Here is an 18,485-nt window from a genome sequence, read left to right as displayed (position 1 = left end):
CAAAGAAGTCATTGAGCATCTCCGCCATTTCCAAGTTCCCTGTTACTGCTTCTCCCTCCTCACTAAGCAGTGGGCCTACCCTGTCCTTGGTCTTCCTCTTGCTTTTAATGTATTTATAAAAGGTCTTCTTGTTTCCCTTTATGCCTGTAGCTAGTTTGATCTCATTTTGTGCCTTTGCCTTTCTAATCTTGCCCCTGCATTCCCGTGTTGCTTGCCTATATTCATCCTTTGTTAGTTGTCCTAGTTTCCATTTTTTATAGGACTCCTTTTTTATTTTGAGATCATGCAAGATCTCCTTGTTAAGCCAAGCTGGTCTTTTGCCATATTTTCTATCTTTCCTACACAGCGGAATTGTTTGCTTTTGGGCCCTTAACAACATCCCTTTGAAATACTTCCAACTCTCCTCAGTTGTTTTTCCCTTCAGTCTTGCTTCCCATGGGACCTTACCTACAAGTTCTCTGAGCTTATCAAAATCTGCCTTTCTAAAATCCATTACCTCAATTGTGCTGGTCTCCCTTCTACCTTTCCTTAAGATCATGAACTCTCTTATTTCGTGGTCACTGTCCCCTATACTGTCTTCCACTTTCAAGTTCTCAACTAGTTCCTCCCTATTTGTTAAAACCAAATCCAGAACAGCTTCTCCTCTGGTAGCTTTTTCAACCTTCTGAAACAGAAAGTTGTCTCCAATGCAGTCCAGAAACTTATTGGATAGCCTGTGCCTCGCTGTGTTAGTTTCCCAACATATGTCTGGATAGTTGAAGTCCCCCATCACCACGAAATCTTGGGCTTTGGATAGTTTTGTTAATTGTTTAAAAAAGGCCTCATGCACCTCTTCCACCAGGCTAGGTGGCCTGTAGTAGACTCCTAGCATGCTATCACCCTTGTTTTTTACCCCTTTTAGCTTAACCCAGAGACTCTCTACACAGCTATCTCCTACGTTCATCTCCACTTCAGTCCAAGTGTGTACATTTTTAATATACAAGGCAACCCCTCCTCCCTTTTTTCCCTGTCTGTCCTTCCTGAGCAAGTCGTACCCTTCCATACCAATATTCCAATCATGCATCCCATCCCACCAGGTTTCTGTAATACCAGCACCTCCCCTTCTCCCCTCTAGCCCCCCAAGCCCTTCCCCTCTCCTAGCATCATCCTGTCCCCCTCCCACTGACACCTCCCCTCCTGCCCTTTTCCTCATTGTCTCCACTTGTCCCCCTGACATTTGTCTCTCTCCTCCACCCTGTCCCGTGGTGCCTTCTCCTTTCTTCTTCTGCCCTGCCCCCCTCCCCTCAGCACAAGCCCCTTCCTCTCTGTCCCTTTCCCCCTATTTTTCCCTTTTCCTCCAGCAGCCGCCACCTGGTCTGTAACAGAGTTCTAGGGTCACCCTTCTGGTGCTCTCCCTACTGTCTGTATTAGGTTTCTCATCCTCCTTTTAAGGGGTTCCCAAAGTTCTGGCAGTCCCCATCACCTGGTGCCTGCACCAGGTCTGACTCATAGGGTTGCCAGGTGTCCGGTTATCTACCAGACAGTCCAGTTTTTGGGCCCTCTGTCTGGTTTAAAAAAAAAAATCCAGAAAATACCCGACACATGCAATGTCTGGTATTTCCTGGTTTTCCGACTGGGTGCCAGACTGAAGCCTGGCGGTGACGGGGAATGACTGGAAGGTGGGGTGCAATCTGGAAGGTGGGAGGAAGAGGGATGGGAAGCAGCTCTGGGGGGGTAAGGGCCAGATGCGCTGCCCCCGACCCCGGGCCCTCCCTCCCTCCCTCCCCGGGCCAGCCGCACTGCCCCTGACCTCCCACTCCCCTGCCCGGGCCAGGCCAGCTGCGCTGCTCCCAACCCCAGGCACTCCCTTCCCGGCCAGCTGCATTGCCCCCAGGCTCCCCTGACTCCGGGCCAGCCGCGCTGCCCCCTCTCCTCCCCTCCCCAGGCCAGGCTAGCCCCTCTCAATCCCCCGTGCCAGCCACGCTGCTCCTGACCCGACCCCCCCCACACCAGCTGCGCTGCTCCCGAGCCGAGCCAACCCCTGGGCTAGCCTTGCTGCTCCCAATCCCCTGCCCGGGACACTCTTCCCACCTTCCTGCCTGGGGTTTACACTTACCTCGCTTGCCTGGGAGGCAGGGTTATGTTGCTGGTCCCTGCTGTCTCTTTCCATGGGATCCTAAGACCCGCCGGTTTTGACCACGCATGCGTGGCAAACCCGGCGCAGTGTCCGTTCCTTAGTGGACCTTTGAAACATTAGGGTGTGCCTGGGCACACCCTGTGGGCATGCCTATGGACAGGTGGCAGGATTAAGAATAAGATCCGGGCCCTGCCAGGAAAAAATACCCAAGGGCAGGGGGTATTTGCAGTGTTTGGAAAAACAGAGGAGAGGGGACAGCACCCACTTCCCAGCACTGTGTGGGTGGCCAGTGCCTGGAGAAGATGCCCCTTTCCTTCTTGAGAGGTGGATGCTGCCCAAGGGGTGAGATTCAGCAGCTGGGGCTTGCCTATGAAAGCTGTTGTTTTGTCTCCTGCCTAGCACTCTAGTTAGGGAGCAGACATCCCAGGCTAAAGGGACAGGGCTAGATTCAAGCCCGGCTGTTCTTTAAAATTGTCCCATAGTTTCTGTCTCCCTCCCTATCAGCTGGTGAGTCCTGCCGCTGCCAGATCCCTGCTACCCAGCTGCCCGCCCACAAATAGGAAGTGGGGGGTCCAGTGGCTGCCCCAGACAGTGTCCTCCCTCTTTACCAGACTGGCTCAGAGGACAGCACCAGATTCAGTTCTAGAGCTGTAATAGTCTAGTCAGTTAACCAATTCAGCAAAAACGTATAGGTTAATGCTATAGACAACATACTTTCCCTACCCCACCCACACATACAGAGGCTACGTCTAGACTGGCATGGTTTTCCGGAAATGGTTTTAACGGAAAAGTTTAATTAAAAGCATTTTCGGAACAGAGTGTCTAGTTTGGCACGGACGCTTTTCTGGAAAAGCACCTTTTGCGAAAAGCGTCCGTGCCAATCTAGATGCGCTTTTCCGCAAAAAAAAGTCCCAATCGCCATTTTTGCGATCGGGCCTTTTTGATGAAAACAAATCTGAGCTGTCTACACAGGCCCTTTTGCGCAAAAGTTTTGCACAAAAGGACTTTTGCCCAAACAGGAGCAGCATAGTATTTCCGCAAGAACACTGACAATCTTACATGAGATCGTCAGTGCTTTTGTGGAAATTCAAGCAGCCAGTGTAGACAGCTGGCAAGTTTTTACGCAAAAGTGGCTGATTTTCTGGAAAAACTGGCCAGTCTAGACACAGCCACATACTTTCCAGTAACTTTTTTAGCAGGCTGGTGAGTCCTGGCTTGAAATGGATCTGAGACCTACCCCTGCTGTGTCTCTGCATTTAAAGTGTGTTAGGAGACAGGGCTGAGAGCTCAGGGGCTGCTATCACCCCGTGCTACTTTATCAGCGGTACCAGCCGAGGGCAACAGGCAGCTGGGCCACGAGGAGGGCTGCTTTTTAAACTGGCTCTTCTCTCAGATCAGTATGACTCTGTACTACTGCCTCTGATATGCAGGAGTGGCAGCAGCGTGGTGTCGTACGGGGCTCTTTGGGAGAAGGTTGGAACACGCTGGCTGCCGGCCCACCTCCAGGGACTATAGCATAGTCGAGCGACTCATACGAATTCTTGAGGTTACTCGACTATTCAATTAACTGATACTTAACATTCCATGTCAGTGCTGTCAGACCCCCGAGCATATGTGTGTGTGTGTCGGGGGGGGATGTGTACCCCTTCCCTTTTGAATCCTAAAGCCTTAAAGATAAGAATGCGCCAGCTACAGTCATTATGCTTAACAGGGATTTGATGTTAATTTGAACCTTTGTGCTGCTCAGTTCTGATGGACTGCCGCTGAGCTCACTTGAATAAGAGTCGTTTTACCAGGTGTCCAGTCTCCAACATAGGGAAATACGGTCACCCACAGCCTGGTGCTTTCTCACATCGCCGGCCACTTGGGTAGATTTTGCTTCCTGAACGTTCACTACCGGCCAGTGATAGAAGTGTAGCCGTGTTAGTCTGGTGTAGCTGAGACAAAATACAGGACTATGTAGCACTTTAAAGACTAACAAGATGGTTTATTAGATGATGAGCTTTCGTGGGCCAGACCCACTTCCTCAGATCAAATAGTGGGAGAAAATTGTCACAACCATATATACCAAAGGATACAGTTAAAAAATGAACACATATGAAAAGATATCCACAAAACAGATATTAGACAGGATCACAATGAAAAAACAGTTTCTTGCCATTTCAACCAGAAAGGACCCTGTGTGACGGCGCGTTGGGGGTTCCCCGTCTCCTGCACCCCGAAATGGCACAAACAGACTGCACCAGCCAGTGGAATTGAGGGTGGTTTATTGCTCCTCCAGCACAGCGCAGCACAGATGTAATCTGGTTACAGGAACTGGGCTAGGATGCCTCAGGCCCCCTTGAGATGGGGGAGACTGGGCCCCTAAACTCCAGCCCCTTCCCCTAGGCTCTCCTCCATGCTCCCAGACAGCCAGCAACCAACTCACTAACTTCCAGCCCTGCCCCCCAGCCAGGGCTGCATTCCACCTTCCTTTGTTCCTCTCCATGGGGGGTGTCTGGCCACTGGTTTGCATAGTGACTCATCCTGTTTGGCTGGGTCCTGGTACCCACGGCAGCCAGTGGGGCCACCCCAGAGCCAGCAGCATAGAAACCAGCCAGGTACCCCCACTACGTCACAGTTCTCCCCCCTTCCGAGAGCGAACTGAGCAGGGTCACTCCGCTCATGACCTAGGGAAGTTCGGGTCCTCTGCGTGGGAACCCGCCCTGGGGACATGGGTGCTCCCCTTGACTCGGGCCGACCGTGGCGAGGCCCCACATGAGCTGACTTTCCTCCGTCCACTCGCCACCCCACTCCAGGGCGACTGGCACAGGCCTGTCCTCGGGGGTCACACCCACCCTTCCGCTGGCCTTGATCTCTGGCCAGGGTCTCTCAGGCCGGGGCCATGAGCCCAGCGAGCCTTCTCTGGATAGCCAGGGCGGCTTCCATCCCCGATGCTCCATCCAGGAAGGACTTCCCCTCCCATACCTCTCTCAGCAAACCCAGAGGGTCCTCTATCTGGGGTAGAGACCCCCAAGCTGCTTTCCTCCTGTCTTGGGCCTTCCCGCCCCTCTGGCAGGAGTCACAGGACTGGCAGTACCGCTGTACGGCTGTAAAGATTCCCGGCCAATAGAAGTGCTGGAGCAGCCTCAGCCGGGTGCTCCGGATCCCCCGGTGGCCCCCAACGGGAACGTCATGGGCCAAATACAGCAGCTTGAGGCGATACTTTTGGGGGACGACCAGCTGCCGCTGGACCCTCCATGCCCCCACCTTCCTGGGGGGAAGCCATTCACGGAACAGGAGTCCACGCTCCTGCAGGAATCTCTCCTGGCCACCTCTCCCCCGGGGCTGAGCTGCACGGAGGCCAGCCTGGTCCCTCAGCCTCTGCAAGGAGGGGTCTGCCTGCACCTCAGCCTGGAATTCAGCTGCTGAGGCAGGGATCGGGACCTGTCCCCCACCTCTGCCTAGGTCCGGAGTCCCAGCCTGGCTGGACCCCGTGTCCACTGGGATGGGACCCTGAGGCTGCTGCCAGGAGTCCTTCCCTGGACCCAGGTTGTCAGCCCCCCGCTGGCTCTGGCTCCGGGTAGTGGCTAGAGCCCGCTGGGATTCATGGGGCCACTCCTCTAGGTCATTCCCCATCAGCACCTCGGTGGGCAAGTGCGGGTGCACCCCCACTTCCTTGAAGCCTTCCTTTGCCCCCCATTTCAGATGCACCCTGGCTACAGGCACCTTAAACGGGGACCCGTCCATGCCCTTCAGGGTCAGCTGGGTGTGGGGTAGTATCCGCTCTAGGGCCACTATGTCGGATCGGGCCAGAGTCACCTCCGCCCCCGTGTCCCAGAAGCCCGTCACCTTCCTACCATCCACCTCCAGGGGTATGAGGCACTCGCTCCGCAGGGGCCGTCCTGCCCCCACCTGGTACACGGAGAAATCCGCCTCCTGAGAATCAGACCTCCCAGGGGAGGTGCACTGAGCATCCTTCCCCTCTCTCTGAGCTGAGGTTTGCCTGCCAGCCCCTGCCTCTGGGGCAGCCTGCCCTTCCTCCTGCCCCAGCCAGTTAACCCTGGAAAGTCCCCGGTCCTGGGACCTGGTGCACTGAGCCCTCTTGTGGCCTTTTTGCCCACAGCGATGGCAAGTTAGGCTTTGGGCTGTCTCTGTCCAGGCCCTGGCTGGTTCTCTGGGGCACAGACGACCTGTTCCTTGGTCTCGCCCCGTAGTTGACTCCCTCCGTCGCTCAGCCGAGATCCGGTCTCTGCGCGGTTCCCTTTCTCTCCGGGACTCCCGTTCACACCCGGACCGGCTCTCCGTGAACTCATCCGCCAGTCTCCCGGCCTCCTGGGGGTTCTCTGGTCTCCGGTCCTTGAGACACAGCCTCAGTTTGGGTGGGCACGCTTCATAGAGCTGCTCCATCATGACCAGCTTGAGCAGCTCCTCTGCAGTCGGGGCTCCGACTCCAGACACCCACTTGCGGCAGTATTGCGCCAGGCGGGAGGCCAGGTCCACATAGGTCTCCCGTGGCCCTTTCTATACCCCCGGGAACTTCTTCCCGTACATCTCGGGGGTCAGCCCGAACTTGTGCAGCAGGGCCTCCTTGACTCGGTTGTAATCCCCTGGCTGTAGGTCCTCCAGCTGACTGAGCACTCCGGCCGCCTCCTGGTTCAGTGCGGGGATGAGCTCCTGCAGCCAGTCAGCTGGGGGAACCCGTTGCAGTCCACAGGCCCTCTCAAAGGCACTGAGGAATCCGTCTATGTCGCCCACGTCTTTCAATTGGGCCACCACGAGCCTCTCCAAGCGTCTGGCAGTCCTGGGACCTTGGGGCCCATCCGCACTTGGCGCAGCCGGTGCCCCGCCGGTTCTCCGCTCTGCCATGGTCAGCTCATGCTGTCGCTGCCTCTCTCGATCTTGGCGCTCCTTCTCTCGGTCCTGGCGGTCCCTCTCTCGGTCCTCTACTTCCAATTCCTTGATCCGCAGCTGGATCTCCAGCCGCCGCAGCTCTGCTTGGCTGGCCCCTGCCCTAGATGGGCTACGGCTTGCAGGCCTCCCAGGAGATGCTGTCTCATCTCTCCGTTGGGTTCCAGCGCTCCTCCCCCTCTCTGAGCCTGACACACTCTCAGGGGGGGTCTGGCTGCTTCCCCTGGGGACAAGATCCTGGCCCTGTGGCTGGTCATTCTCTTCCAGCTGGGTAATCAGCTGGGCCTTGGTTGCTTTCCGCACAGGCAAGCCCCTCTCTCTGCACAGCCCCACCAGCTCTGCCTTCAAGAGTTGGGCGTAGGCCATCTGCCCGCTGGTCCTCTTGGTGCAGACTCAGCAGTCTAGTGCTGCAGCACCCCACGATTCCAGGGAACCGCTTCGCTCTGCCTCAAGCATGCCTGGCTCCAGGGCTCTTGCTTCTACGGCGCCTTGTCGCTAGCCGCTGGGAGCTTCATCCACGGGGTGCAGTGGATCCCACTCCTGACACCAGTGTGACGGCGCGTTGGGGGTTCCCCGTCTCCTGCACCCCGAAATGGCACAAACAGACTGCACCAGCCAGTGGAATTGAGGGTGGTTTATTGCTCCTCCAGCACAGCGCAGCACAGATGTAATTTGGTTACAGGAACTGGGCTAGGATGCCTCAGGCCCCCTTGAGATGGGGGAGACTGAGCCCCTAAACTCCAGCCCCTTCCCCTAGGCTCTCCTCCATGCTCCCAGACAGCCAGCAACCAACTCACTAACTTCCAGCCCTGCCCCCCAGCCAGGGCTGCATTCCACCTTCCTTTGTTCCTCTCCATGGGGGGTGTCTGGCCACTGGTTTGCATAGTGACTCATCCTGTTTGGCTGGGTCCTGGTACCCACGGCAGCCAGTGGGACCACCCCAGAGCCAGCAGCATAGAAACCAGCCAGGTACCCCCACTACGTCACACCCTGTCTCAACGACTTAATCACCTGCATCCTGCTGCAAAAGCCTTTCAAATCTGCACTTGCAAGGGAATCCTCTGAACTGTCATTCATGCTAAAATTCGACACTCTATGAGGAGGTCTCAACAAAGACCCTGCGTATCTTACCCATTACAAAGATAGCTTCCCCAATTATCACCTCTAATGCCATTAGCTCACAGATATCTACCTTCCTCCCCCCCACATCACCCTTCTATTCTGAAATTTGATTTGTCCTTTTCATATGTGTTCATTTTTTTAACTGTATCCTTTGATATATATGGTTGTGACAATTTTCTTCCACTATTTGATCTGAGGAAGTGGGTATGGCCCATGAAAGCTCATCATCTAATAAACCATCTTGTTAGTATTTAAAGTGCTACATAGTCCTGTATTTTGTCTCCACTACCGGCCAGGTTATTAAATGTGAAAGCTCCGAAATACTTTGGAAAATAATTTTATACTTGCACACTTATAACCAAAATCTGTATTTCTGTAATTCCCTGTCCTGCAGCCACTGAAGTACCCACCTTGCTTTTCTCTTTATTGTATATACAAATATTTTGCATTTTACTCGTATATTTGTACTTCTCATCACATTTTTTGCTGCCAGTTTCCTTGTGTGCTACATCTGTTGTTACAATACGTTCCAATGAGGCTCTTCTCCTGCCAGGTTGCAGAACACCCAGGTCTGTCTCCAGCTCAGCCCCCAGCCTGCGGCGCCAGGGACAGGAAATGGCCGTGGCGGAGCCGGTGAGCTTCGAGGAGGTGGCTGTGTATTTCTCTGAGGAGGAATGGGCCCTGCTGGACCCAGGCCAGAGAGCCCTCTACTGGGACGTGATGCAGGAGAATTACGAGGCTGTGAGCTGGCTGGGTAAGGATTCCTGTCCCCTCAGGTATCAGAAACAGGTTGGGCTTTGGAGCAGCTGGGTTGGGTTCAGTTTGGTTTAGGGTCCCTCATTGCTCCTGCCCCCCACTGTCAGGAGTATGTGCCCCAATAATCCTGGCTTCTGTGTGAGACACTGTCCCCTCCATGCCCGCTCCCAGGAGAAGCAGGTTCAGGGACATAACAATGGTGCTGCTCTTCCGACAGCCAAGGTTTCAATGGGCTTCCCACCATCTTGCCCATGTTGTGCTTTGGCCGGAGGTGTGAGCGGAAGGGCTCAGGCAGGAACGGCAGGTACCAGAGTTGTGCGTCTGGGTCTGGCTGCAGTTAGTGGCTGCAGGGTCCCCTTCTGACAGTGGGCTGAGCCACTGGAAGGAGGGTGCGGTTTCCAGAGTCTTTCCCTGCCTGTGGGTAATCTCTGACATGCTGGTTTTTGCCAGTGAGAGGGGCTGGGTGCTGAAGCTGAGCGACTATGGATGAGGCAGTTCACGCTCTGCGAGTGTTTTCTCGGGGTAGTAGAGAAACGTGAGCAGAGCTCTCCTTGTGTTTCAGGCACAGGTTGGGTTTCCTTTCAAAACTTCAGCTTCATTCTCTGGGGCTCACTTGCCTCTCTGTGCAGTGGAGATAAATCACATCATCTGTGTTGTCTTTTTAGAGTGAAATATCTTCGGGTAGGGACTTTTTCTTCCCATGTGAATGTCTGGCTTCATGCTCAGGAGACCTGTGTTCAGTTCTCTGCCCGTCACAGTCTTCCTATGTGACCTTGATCAAGTCCCTTAGACTGTCTGTAATAGTGGTCGCTTTTCTCTGCAATAGCTATTATAGGGTGTCCCTGTTTCTCAGGGCTGGGAAGGATACCAGCACTAAAGAGGGGTGATGCTTAGCTCCATATGAGCACCCCGATAGCACAGTGGTGTCCTGATTTACACCAGAGTTCCCAGGTGCTGCTGTGATTGTTAATTTTCCTTTCTGTAGCGACTGCAGTGCCATATGAATTGCTGCTAGTGCCACAGAGCGTTGTTACAACTGTTCAGGGCAGCTCTTTCTGGAGGACTGATGCCAACGGCACTGGGAGAGCCTACGGCTTATCCATGCAGCACAGCTCAGGGTTGCTACTAAGAAAGACTCAGGCTCCATTTGGAGGCTAAGGCACTCGGCCAAGTTTATGGTGAAAATTAGTGTCCCAGCTCCAGACACAGGTATAGTGAGACTTGTCCCAACCCAATAACGGTACCAGCTCAGTCAGCAGTCAGAATACTGTCCCCAGCCAGCATCAGCATGCCGTTCCTGTGACTTCTCCTCTCGTGCATTGACACAAACAAGATGCATGTTGCGTTCCATGTGTTCTACCCTTTAGCCTCCTTCCTGTTTCTTTGAACAAAACATCCGTATCCATTATCCCCTCATCCTGCTCTTGTGTTCAAAGGTTAGTGTCTTTCTGAGCCATCTCTTAGGACTGTGTTTGCCGTTACTGCGGAGATCTGTGTGTTGATTGGCCGCCTCCGGCTCAGGAACGTGTTTTCCTGGTTAGTTGGTACCCACTGCCCCACCATTCTGTTCTAGTTCAAAAATAATGGACATAAACAAGGTAATCATAGTCATCACATCAGAACGTTCCCGTTGACATGGCACTCAGCACACTTCGCACATGGTTTCTTGCAGTTGTGGAACAGCGGTAGTGCAGTGATCTCCATGGTCATGTCACAGGTTGATCTTCTGAAGACTAAATGAAGCTGCAAGAAAGGGTGTGGCTGAAGCTGAGGGGAACATGCTCACAAGGTGTAAAGGTGATAGATTTTGTGCCACCCTGGAGGAACAGCAAATCAAAGGCCAGGCTCGCCACAAGAGGCAGACTCGGATACCACACAAAAGCTGAAGCTGGCAGAGTAGAACGGAGGCTACAGAGGGGGAGCCGAGCAACACCCAGAAGCAGCAGAGAAGCAGCACGGCCCAGCTCCGCACTGGATGGTCCCTGGAGTAGCCCAGCACCACTCTGGGCAGCCGAGGGAATGGCAGCTGTTATGGGTAGCTAGCAGGGCCCACCCAGACGCAGGCAGTTGGGATCAGGAGTGTGGCACATAGGTAGGGCCTGAAACAGCCTGCCAAGGATTCACTTAGCTGCTCAGGCAACTGCCTCTGCCTCCTTTTGACCCAAGTAGAACATCTGAGCCAAAGAGCCCCCAGACAGAAGTCCCCCAGCCTTTGTGGGCAGAGCCCTTAGCAGGCTTTGAGGTCTGCTGGGTTCTTCCTCTCTAAGTCCTAGAGACCTGCCATGTGACCACTACAGTCTGAGCCCTACCTGGGGGCCTTGGTGTCACACCTACCAGCCCTCCCTAGAGCTCCCCTTCTGAGCAGTGTGTTCCTGTCCTGCCCTGATATGCCAGGGGGTTGGAACGGGCTGGGAGGGGGACTGAGTTGTACCCTAGAGTACAGGAGAGCGCTTGGCTGTCCTGGAGAAAGGCTGGGCCATTCCGAAGTGTGTGTGGGGGGGGGAGGGGGGCCAAGGGGTGATGCACCTTTACTGCAGATGATGTGACAGCATGTTGGGGTTTTCCCACTCCTGCACCCCCGTAATGGCCTGAACAGACTCCACCAGCCAGTAGAACAGAGGGAGTTTATTGCTTCACCAGGACACAGCGCAGTACAGATGTAATCTGGTTACAGGAACCGGGCCTAGGATGCCTCAGCCCCCCTTGAGATGGGGGACACTGGGCCCCTCAATTCCAGCCCCTTTTCCTAGGCTGTCTCCTCCAGGTTCCCCTACAGAAACTAACTCACCCCAGCCCTGCCCCCAGCCAGGGCTCCACCCTCCTTCTTCCCATTGTTTCGCTCCCTGGGAGATCACTGGTCAGACAGGTTCGAAGCCCCCTTGCATAATGACTCATCCCCTGCCCTGCTGGGCCGTACTGCAGACAGCAGCCAGTGGAGGCCACTCACAACCCACTGCCCAGCATAGCAACCAGCAAGGTTCCCCCCACTACGTCACATGAGCGTGTACCAATGGCTCTTGTACCGTTCAGACCCCAGTCTCTGCAAGGTGGGGAAGGAGCCTCTCTGGGTGGGTGAGTCAGATCCTGTTTCTGGAAGCAGCAGTGGCACAGACCTTAATGAACAAGCATTTGGTTCATTGTTCTCCAAACTGGATTTCCAGTCTCTGAAGCTCTTGTGGTCTCCTGTGTGGACCAAGAGGAGGAGTTACAGGTCCCAGATCCCCAGAGCTGTGAGGAAGGGGAGATCATCAGCAACACCCACACAGGTGAGCAATCAGTGAAACTGACTCAGAAACCAGTTTATAGGAGGTGTAACTTATGTTTTTCATTAAGTCTGTCTGACTCTTCAGCCTGTCTTCAACTCGAACCAGAGCGTGTGGTGGGTGGAGGGGGGAAGGCTCGGTTCTCTCCTCTGTGGAAAGGTTGTGAAGAGGGAGGATGAACTCAGCTCATGATAATTCAATCGTTATTTGAGTGTGTGTCCCCTTTTCTATTTGTCTTCCCGGGTTTCCTTTCAGCTCATCCTGGACAATAACTCCTGTATGAATTATTTCTCTATCCCAGCAGATGATGGGACACTGACTGAGAACCATGAGAAAAGTCTTCAGCAGGGAGAACCAAAGCAAGTGGCTCCATGTTGGATGTTACTGGGAAGACCTGAAGGGCATATTTTCCAGATACGTGATCAGGGAGAGAGCTGCGACAGTCAGCATAGCTCAGAAAGGCAGCACGGAAACCAGCCAGGAGTGGGACAGGGTAAATCCAGTCAGAGCAGCAGAGGGGAAAAAAGAAACACAGAAACCGTTCAACAGGAAATCCCCCATCAACAGTCACCCTGCACTTGTAATAACTGTAAAATTCTTATTGAACATCAAAACGCCCACACAGGAAAGAAGCCCTTTAAGTGCTCTCGCTCTGGGAAAAGCCTCAGTCAGCACTCGCACTTTACAAACCATCAGATAATACATACAAAAGACATGCCCCATAACTGCTCTGACTGTGGGAAAAGCTTCAGTAAGAAGTCAAACCTTGTTACCCATAGGCGGACCCACACAGGAGAGAAACCTTTCAGCTGCTCTGACTGCAAGAAAAGCTTCAGGCAGAAGTCAATCCTTGATATCCATAGGAGGACCCACACAGGAGAGAAACCTTTCAGTTGCTCTGACTGTGGGAAGAGCTTCAGTCAGAAGTCAAACCTTGTTATCCATAAGAGGACCCACACAAGAAAACCTTTCAGTTGCTCTGACTGTGGGAAAAACTTCAATGGAAGTTCAGACTTTGTTGCCCATAGGAGGATTCAAATAAGAGAGAGACTTTTCAATTGCTCTCACTGTGGGAAAAGCTTCAGGCAGAAGTCAAACCTTGTTAGACATAGGAGGACCCACACAGTAGAGAAACCTTTCAATTGCTCTGACTGTGGGGAAAACTTCCGTAGCAGCTCACACCTTGTTAGACATAGGATGAACCACACAGGAGAGAAGCCCTTCAGCTGCTCTGACTGCAGGAAAAGCTTCAGTAGCAGCTCAAAGTTTGTTGCCCATAGGAGGAGCCACACAGGGGAGAAACCTTTCAATTGCACTGACTGTGGGAAAAGCTTCAGTCAGAAGTCAAACCTTGTTATCCATAGGAGGACCCACACAGGAGAGAAACCTTTCAATTGCTCTGACTGTGGGAAAAGCTTCAGTTGGAAGTCAAACCTTGTTACCCATAAGAGGATCCACACAAAGAAACCTTTCAATTGCTCTGACTGTGGGGAAAACTTCAGTAGCAGCTCACACCTTGTTAGACATAGGATGAACCACACAGAAGAGAAACCCTTCAGCTGCTCTGACTGCAAGAAAAGCTTCAGGCAGAAGTCAAACCTTGTTAGCCATAGGAGGACCCACACAGGAGAGAAACCTTTCAATTGCTCTGACTGTGGGAAAAGCTTTAGTTTGAAGTCAAACCTTGTTACCCATAAGAAGATCCACACAAGAAAGAAACCTTTCAATTGCTCTGACTGTGGGGAAAACTTCAGTAGCAGCTCACACCTTGTTAGACATAGGATGAACCACACAGAAGAGAAACCCTTCAGCTGCTCTGACTGCAAGAAAAGCTTCAGGCAGAAGTCAAACCTTGTTAACCATAGGAGGAGCCACACAGAGAAACCTTTCAATTGCACTGATTGTGGGAAAATCTTCAGTCAGAAGTCAGACTTTGTTATCCATAGGAGGACCCACACAGGAGAGAAACCTTTCAATTGCTCTGACTGTGGGAAAAGCTTCAGTCGGAAGTCAAACCTTGTTACCCATAAGAGGATCCACACAAAGAAACGTTTCAATTGCTCTGACTGTGGGGAAAACTTCAGTAGCAGCTCACACCTTGTTAGACATAGGATGAACCACACAGGAGAGAAACCCTTCAGCTGCTCTGTCTGCAAGAAAAGCTTCAAGCAGAAGTCAAACCTTGTTAACCATAAGAGGACCCACACAGGAGAGAAACCTTTCAATTGCTCTGACTGTGGGAAAAACTTCAGCCAGAAGTCAAACCTTGTTACCCATATGAAGATCCACACAAGAAAGAAACCTTTCAATTGCTCTGACTGTGGGGAAAACTTCAGTAGCAGCTCACACCTTGTTAGACATAGGATGAACAACACAGGAGAGAAACCCTTCAGTTGCTCTGACTGCAAGGAAAGCTTCAGGCAGAAGTCAAACCTTGTTAACCATAGGACCCCCCACACAGGAGAGAAACCTTTCAATTGCTCTGTCTGTGGGAAAAGCTTCAGTCAGTGCTCCTGCGTTACTAGCCATCAGATAATCCATACAAGTGAGTCACCTTGTAACAGCTCTGATTGAAGCCTTTTCTGCAAACAGGTCAGACTTTGTTAAATATAAGACAACCCACAGAGGGAAGAAAACCCTTCAGTTGCTCTGACTGTGGGGAAAGCTTCAGTTAGAGCTCAAATCTTGTTAGCCTTTGGAGGACCCACAGAGGGGAGAAACCTATAACCTGAGTTCTCTTCAAACTGCCTGGCCAGTTGGCTATGATACAGTCTATTAAATGCCATGCAGTCTTATAGGGCTTTGGTGAGGAGAGATACCTCTATCCACTGGCCTCAACTCTGGCCCACACCTGCCGTGGCCAGAGGACAGTTGGCTATCCCACGGTTCCAGCCCCAGAGCTGCCCTGGCAGGGAGAGGTGTGTCTTCCTTCTCCCCCTTCACAGTAGCACCTAAACTGGGGGAGGGAGAGCTCATGGGATTCTTTTCTCCTTAATGTAGCCTTTCAGTGACCTACATGTCAGTCCCCTCCATCTTTGAGATAACACCCCCAAGGCAGGCAGGCAGGCGGAAGCAGGGTTGGAGGCAGTGGGGCTGTCCAGCAGAAGTCTGGGAGGGCAGGCGGCTGAACCAGGGCTGGGCGGGGGGACTGGCCAGGGGAGAACAGGAGGAAGAGGATGGAGAACCAGCTGCAAGAAGCAGGGCTGGACGGGGGGGAAGCTGGGCTTGACCGAGAGATTGGGAGGAGGGGGGAGGCAGGACTGACCTGGGCATATGCAGACCCTACTGATTCTGGCAGAGAAGTGAGTCTGCTTGGGGATTCCATTTTGCCACCACCCCTCCACATACCTTCCCTCAAGTAGTTGCGAACTGCCTGCTAGGTAGACACACTCAGGCAGCGTGAGCACATCTACTATCCAGGCTGTTTGCAGCTAAGGACTATAATAAATTCGCACCGAATTATAATAAAACGTACCTAATTAGAAAATACTTGACATTTTCTATGTCTGGTAATTTCTCAATTTGTTTCTCAGACAAAACCCTCAAATATCAGATTGTCTGGTACAAAACCAGACCCCTGGCAACCCTACCCTTCCTTAGCTCCTAGACAGCTACCCTACCCCCAGTCTGCTCCTGCTCCCATCTCCTGGAGTGCCCACGCAGCGCCTGGTCCCCCAAGCCCTGGCCCAGGTTGGGTGGAGGATGCAGACGTGTGAAAACTGAAAATTAATTTGTTTTCAGTTTTTTTTATATGTGTTTATATTTTTGAGCTGCAAAAAACTATTTAAAAAACCGGGTTCCAACTAAAGTAAAAAGTTTGGGAACCCTAATCTAGCCAGCTTTCTCTCCATCTTACAGTCCATTTATCCAATCCATATTCCCTTAACTTGCTGTCAAGAATATTGTGGGTGACTGTATCAAAAGCTTTGCTAACGCTGGCATGGGGGCTTTGGGAGGACCAGAAACAACTCATTTGAATATTCATCATTTGCTTAATGAATATGCAAATGAATGTTACTGGTCCTCCAAAAGGTCATGAATGGATTTACTGGTCCCTGTGTCAAAAAGTTTGGGAACCCCTGATTTAAGGGATATCACCAGAACATTTCATCCAGCTCTTTTTCTTCAGTCCACATGACTACACTGTATATAGAATGTATAACCAATAATTAGATTTCTTGTAGTATCTGCATATTTTAGACCCCTGTGAATCATAGAAAAGTCCCTTTAATATGTCATCATCAGTTGCATATTGATTTAGCATGAATAGAAAATAATCAACATCCATTAAGAAAGTTATAGTTGCTTCTACACAGTGCGTGTGTGAGAGAGTGAGATTGAGAGAAATAACTTCCACAGGGAGACAATTGTCATTGGCAGGACTTGCCAAAGGGCGCGTGGTTCTGCGCTCTGCACATGTGCAGATTGTTCTCCGGCTCTTCCAGGGATGTAATCAACTCGCCACGGGCAAGTCGATTACACTATTTGTGGAGCCCTGGTCATTGGCACAATTAACACTATTGACATGATTGATGCCTTTATAAGTGACAAGACTATAGAGGATCAGAGAGAATTGTTCTCCTTCCCATGGTTTGGCCTCTTAAGAAATGTTCTGTGTCCTGTTCATCTTTTAGTCATTTGCCATCTATTTAATCCCTCCAATAACCTGCAGATTTACCTTTTGAGATCCCAAAGTGGAGCGCTTTAGTGAGGTAGAGCTGGAACCAGACGTCCTCACCACAAGGCCCTGGTCACTAGTGTAGAGAAATCCCTGTAATATTATCACACTCATATAATTTTGTATTAAGATCTTATCCTTTTAGATCTATCTTTAAGTGTTTTTATAGAATCTCTAACATTTCTCCTAGAACTTTGTATTAAGAGAAACTTTCCTTGTAAGACGAAAAAATGTCCTGAGCTCTCCCCTTTCCTTGATTGTCCTCTTGAAATGAATGAGATGTGAAAGAAGAATGAAAAGGGAGCACCTCCAGCAGCAGTTGCCAGGGTGGAGAAGGTCTGGGAGCCAGATCCAAGACAATACGGCTGTGTCTAGACTGGCCAGTTTTTCCAGAAAATCAGCCGCATTTCCGGAAAAACTTGCCAGCTGTCTACACTGTCCGCTTGAATTTCCGCAAAAGCACTGACTTCCTACTGTAAGAAATCAGTGCTTTTTGCGGAAATACTATGCTGCTCCCGTTCGGGCAAAAGTTTTGCGCAAAAGGGCCAGTGTAGACAGCTGAGATTTGTTTTGCGCAAAAAAGCCCCGCTCGTGAAAATGGCGATCGGGGTTTATTTGCGCAAAAGCACATTTAGATTTGCCACGGACACTTTTCCGCAAAAAGTGCTTTTGCGGAAAAGCGTCCGTGCCAATCTTGACGCTATTTTCCAAAAATGCTTTTAACTGAAAACTTTTCTGTTAAAAGCATTTCTGGAAAATCATGCCAGTCTAGACGTAGCCTACCTGTAAAGTGAGCTCATTAAGAAGACTGAACATACATATGCCTTGGAAGTCAAGCAGCAAGTGCCTGCCCTCGGAAGAACTCTCTTTAAAGCAGCATTAAGAAAGGCAAGATGCTGACTAATTGGCTCCATGAAAGGGATAAATAGGAGGCATCTTGCAGAGGGACCCCAGGTTTTCGTCTTGTCAACATGGAAGCATTGATCCGGATCAGCAGAAGCCCAGCTCCACCCCTCCCCCATCTAACTCACCTAGCCAGTGCAGTTAGGGGAAGCAACTTTTGGTAACAAGATGGTGTGTGTGTGTGTGTGTGTGTGTGTGTGTGCGCGCGCGCGCATATGAGTGTAACGTATCCTATGCATATGATAAATCGTGATTGATCTATGTATGTTCAATAAATGTGGCGTGTTGCCTTATCCCCCTGAAAAAGATCCTGGGTGCTTCTTTTAAGCACAACTCTAGAACAGCCCAGTCCCTCACCATCCCGTCTCCCTGGCTTTGGCCTTGGCTGCTGGAGCAGCTGCTGGAGTGACCCCAGCACTACGTTGCTCTGGACTGGGGCCACGAAAGCAGCCACTGCCTTTAGTGTTGCTGTGGCTCAGGCCCTGGTCAAGGCTGTCAAAGCATGCCCCTCCCACAACACAGCTGTGGCTCTGGCTCCAGCCAGGTTGCTGTAGCAGGCGCCCACTATGGCTCTTGCCCTTTCCGTGTCCGGGGCCACTAGAACAAGTGCTGTCAGCCACGTGGCCCACCCTGGAGCAGCTGAGTACTCACAGCATGGCTCTGCTTTGGAAGTGAGTGGGCCTCAACCTTAGAGGGAACACTGCCCTCAACTCTCCACACTGCAAACCTCTATCTCATCCCTGAAGTTCTCATCCCC

General features: G+C 51.8%; 2 protein-coding genes across 13 annotated transcripts in view; one reads left to right on the top strand and one right to left on the bottom strand.

The window, feature by feature from the left end:
* Positions 1-18,485, bottom strand: part of LOC149523089 (uncharacterized) — a 48,517-nt gene that overhangs the window by 21,435 nt on the left and 8,597 nt on the right. The gene's annotated exons all lie outside the window — the stretch shown is intronic.
* LOC149523090 (uncharacterized) lies at positions 8,744-16,548 on the top strand. Of its 4 annotated transcripts, none has more exons than XM_089771250.1 (3): positions 8,744-8,882; positions 12,046-12,150; positions 12,452-16,548. In XM_089771250.1, exons 1-3 carry the CDS (start codon positions 8,744-8,746, stop codon positions 14,719-14,721), a joined length of 2,514 nt encoding a protein of 837 aa, XP_089627376.1. In that variant the 3' UTR covers positions 14,722-16,548. The 4 variants fall into 4 exon arrangements, with proteins under 4 accessions (XP_089627376.1, XP_089627375.1, XP_089627378.1 ...); XM_089771249.1 differs by having other exon boundaries at positions 12,449-16,548; XM_089771252.1 differs by lacking the exon at positions 12,046-12,150.

This window comes from Pelodiscus sinensis, chromosome 19 (assembly GCF_052426305.1).
Source record: "Pelodiscus sinensis isolate ZL-2025 chromosome 19, ASM5242630v1, whole genome shotgun sequence".
In the NCBI taxonomy this organism is placed as follows: Eukaryota; Metazoa; Chordata; order Testudines; family Trionychidae; genus Pelodiscus; species Pelodiscus sinensis.
The sequence above is the reverse complement of the archived record's forward strand: the minus strand, read 5'-3'. Positions and strand labels throughout refer to the sequence as shown.

Excerpts from the sequence above, each read along its gene's own strand:
- LOC149523090 (XM_089771249.1), top strand. The coding sequence starts at position 8,744 with ATGGCCGTGGCGGAGCCGGTGAGCTTCGAGGAGGTGGCTGTGTATTTC. Across the intron at positions 8,883-12,045 it reads CGAGGCTGTGAGCTGGCTGG|TCTCTGAAGCTCTTGTGGTC; the intron begins GTAAGGATTCCT and ends CTGGATTTCCAG. Across the intron at positions 12,151-12,448 it reads CATCAGCAACACCCACACAG|CAGATGATGGGACACTGACT; the intron begins GTGAGCAATCAG and ends TCTCTATCCCAG.